The sequence below is a fragment of the Euprymna scolopes genome, chromosome 8 (assembly GCF_053919585.1).
Source record: "Euprymna scolopes isolate OS-2025 chromosome 8, ASM5391958v1, whole genome shotgun sequence".
Lineage (NCBI taxonomy): Eukaryota > Metazoa > Mollusca > Cephalopoda > Sepiida > Sepiolidae > Euprymna > Euprymna scolopes.
Window position 1 is genome coordinate 113,928,824 of NC_136489.1, and position 3,865 is coordinate 113,932,688.

General features: G+C 37.2%; 1 protein-coding gene across 1 annotated transcript; it reads left to right on the forward strand.

The window, feature by feature from the left end:
* The first annotated feature begins 585 nt into the window (after nucleotides 1–585).
* Nucleotides 586–957, forward strand: LOC145283934 (uncharacterized). Its single transcript, XM_080133033.1, has one exon. It carries the CDS (start codon nucleotides 586–588, stop codon nucleotides 955–957), a length of 372 nt encoding a protein of 123 aa, XP_079989159.1.
* Nucleotides 958–3,865: the final 2,908 nt, after the last annotated feature.

The window sequence follows — 3,865 nt, forward strand, 5'->3', positions numbered from 1 at the left end:
CCAAAATAATAGAATTTCAAGGTAGCAGCCAATGAGAATAGAAGGAATGGTACTGAGGAGAAATCATTATTTCGAATAGTGAAGTGTAATGGTAGTTGTATGTGTATGAGTGTCTAACCCAGTTAATAAGTGTGTCAGGTTAAAATAGTTGTAATGGTTATATATTTACTCAGTCTTGTCTGAAGAGTGGGAGGACTTATTAGGTACAGTGGAAAATACGAACTACTTCGTCTAGGGTAGGCCGGGGTAATTTGAGTCACTAGGAAAAACACTGATTTTCTCCTAAACTGTTCAATTTGACATCACCGTGCCGCCATTATGGATTGAATCAGCCATTTTTCTGATGAAATCAGTCATTTTCTGATGAAATCAGCAGAATAGTTGCAAGTTGAGCTGCAAGGAAATGCTGTTGCTCAGGTAAGTCAATTTTGAGCAAATTTATCAAATTGTCAGGAAAATCATTAAGATGAGTAGGGGAAACAAATTTGCAATTAGAAATGATAAGAAAGTCAAAAATTATAAATAAATTTACCGGGGTAATTTGGGTCACCTTTCTTTCTACTGACACCTACATGTGGGAAAGCTATGCCTACTGTGTTGGTATGTGGTTCTGCGTCTGGAATATATCTTCCTCCTTTGGTAGTTTACAAAGGACTGAACCTGTATGGGTCTTGGTGTGAAAATGGTCCAGAAGGTACACAGTACAGTCACTCACAAAGCGGTTGGATGTCGGACACCATATTTGAGAACTGGTTTAAGAAGTCGTTCGTTCCCTTTGTAGCAAATCTGGAAAAGCCAGTTATTTTGCTATTTGATGGTCATGGATCGCACTTAACCTCCATTACTGTTAAGTGTGCCATGGACAACTTAATAATTATAATTTGCATTCCACCTAGTACCAGCCATGCACTACAGCCCCTTGATGTTGGTGTCTTCTTTCCGTTGAAAAACCACTAGCGGAAAATCTTGTTGCGATTTTACCGAGAAAGTTGAATGCAGTCAGTAGAAAAGGATTCTTTTCCATCGCTGCTGAAACAACTGTGGGAACAAGTATCGTCTGTTCACTTAGTAAATGTTTTCAGAAAGGCCGGTCTTTGGCCTTTTAATGCAGCAGCTGTCACTGTTGAGAAATGTGTCACCAAAGTCGAGGATACTATCGAAACTGAAACAGGTCCAGGAACTCCCAGAACGGCTCTAAGACGAGAAATCTTCAATGTCATTGCCCCACCACCATCAGAAGAGACCACAAAAGCACTGGAGAATGTAAAGAAAAAGCGAAGACGAGTACAGGCCAAAGATGGCGAAGTACTTACAACCCCAGCTGTGCTGCAGCGTTTAAAGGATGAAGCAGATGTAAGAGTCTCCAAACAGAAAGCAAAGAAAGAAAAGTCAAGAAGAGATTTGTTAAAGGAAATGGAAGCGGAAGATGGTGACGAAGAAATTGAAAGCGAGGTTGACGAAGACAGTACCGCTTGTGTTGTTTGTGGTCAACTTTGGAGAATGTACACAAAAAAAGGACAATGGCTGATTTGTGACGTGTGCGATCAGCATGTTTACCCAAAATGTGCACCATGTGACATTGACTATGATGATGATTTTTACTGTAAAAAGTGTATTGGTTAAGTTAATATTTAAATAAAACATCATGCACTGTTTATTCTTTCATGCGTTCATAGTATAATGTCGTATAGCAAGAGGTATTTCTTTTTTCTTGAGTTATTATTTATTGACCCAAATTACCCCGGTCAATGGTTTAAATCTACCACTGAAATGGAGCATATTGCAAGCGCTAAAAATCAATATACAGTATACAAAATATTACTGGTATTTTAACATTAGAACACTAGAACTCTACTTGCATAGTTCAAACCCTTTCTTTCCCATAAATGCATAGAAATTTGAAAATAATGTCCTTCGAAATTTAAATTACCAGAAATTTGACCCAAATTACCCCGGCGTACCCTATATATCTGAGCAATACTGATGATGCCGCTCCTAGGATGTAATATAGGATTTAATTATAACAGAATCATCAGGAACGGATTGGAAATATAGATTAGAATATTATGTAAAAGGAATTGACTGTCCAAAAGAACAGATCTAGTATTTGTTTACATTAGACTTGAAAACGATCATGTCGTAGTCGGCTGGGAAGCCGCCTTGTAGGATTATCAGTATCGAAAGCTATTTACACGAATAATTTTATAAATATGAGAGACGTTCCAAAAGTAATGCTTTTTATTTTTTTTATTTCGCAGAACTGGATTTTTATGATTACTGAACTTATGCAGTCATGAATTGAGATTTTCCTCTCTATGTTTCAGGTATTGATGGTGTGAGACCTTAAGAAATAAACCCCTGTCATGGATATGCATAAGAAACGGAGATGCGTCATTGAATTCCTGACAAAAGTGCATTGAGAATAACGGTTACCATGTAGGAAAATATATTCTGAAGCACAAAAGGTTGCTGATTTTGATGGTACCACTCTCGTCTTCGTAGCTCTCCAACGTTTTGAGTTAAAAAATAGGAGGATTTACTTTTGTAACACCCCTCGTAGATTATAGCAATATTATCTTAACACAATTAATATTTTATAATAATTCGGTTCAATTAAAACTGATATTAATGTTTTACACTTTCAATATCCTATTTATAAAACAATTACGCAAAACAAGCCATCGGCATAGTTAAAGCAAAAGCAAAATAAAAATGAAAATAATGAAAGACTCCCGGACAACGCCGGATATGTACAGTCAATTTGTATTTAAAAGTCAACAGATTTTCATTCATTTTCCATCACGCTAAATACAACTTGAGTCTTCGTTCTTTCTGAACACACAGCGTATGTCTTAACTAATTCGATAATAAAAAGAAATAACGAAAGCGCACAGAAGCCAACGTAACGTTTTATTTCGAAGTGAGGTTTTCTTTGATGTCTACACAGGCCTCAGTCGATTTCCGAGTTAATTCTCTTGAAGTTCCACACACCTGCAGAGGCATTAGGGAACGTCTTATAAAATAAATAGTTGAGTTTATGCCCGCACTTAGGTATTATTTATATTTAGAGACAAAAGAAATGTTTTCACTATTCATTTTCTACGGAAGACTGTAACCATACCACTCGTCTTTTACAGTAGTACAAAAGGTTAGCGTAAAAGTTAAGAAAACTTTTGCTTATAGAACATCGTAGATCCAAACAGAGCAAATAGGAGAGCAAGATTACTCGCACGAGTTATCATTTTTTCCGCTTTGTTTTTAATAACAGTTTTGTCAGTCAAGTTTTTTTTTGTTACACTTATTCTCCCAAACAATGCCTCTTGGACGTAAGTGATTGCTATTTGGGTCCATGTCAGCAAGAGCACTATGTAAGGAGTTGAGCAGCGAGATATCTGTTCATATATTATTTCATGTATTATATTTCTTAGTTTTTTGGTAGAAACGTGTTGGGCAAATTCGGTATGTTTGATTTCAAATATGCACGTATACTATTAGCAGACTCTTAATCTTCCCCTGGACAGCCCACTTGAGAAAAGTGCAGGGCCCCTTTACATTTTCAACATAACACTACAGCCATCTTGATATTATACAACAGAGCAGCCGAAGAGTTAGGACTTCTGTACTATCAATCGGAAAGATCATCCAGAAAAACTGTCAAACCGCTATCCTCAACTTGTGAAACAAAAGTAGCCCAAACTAGTCGCATGAGTGGCGAGCAAGCGCCACCAAGCTGCTCAGTTTAAGAGTAAGAGAAAAAGAAGTGGGGAAATTATGAGACAGAGTTAAATGTCCTAGTCAGGGAACAAGATTAAGCGCTGAGTGTCTCTGGCGAGTTCCAGTGATCGTACCTCTGTGTATGGCTAAT

Excerpts from the sequence above, each read along its gene's own strand:
- LOC145283934 (XM_080133033.1), top strand. The coding sequence starts at position 586 with ATGCCTACTGTGTTGGTATGTGGTTCTGCGTCTGGAATATATCTTCCT.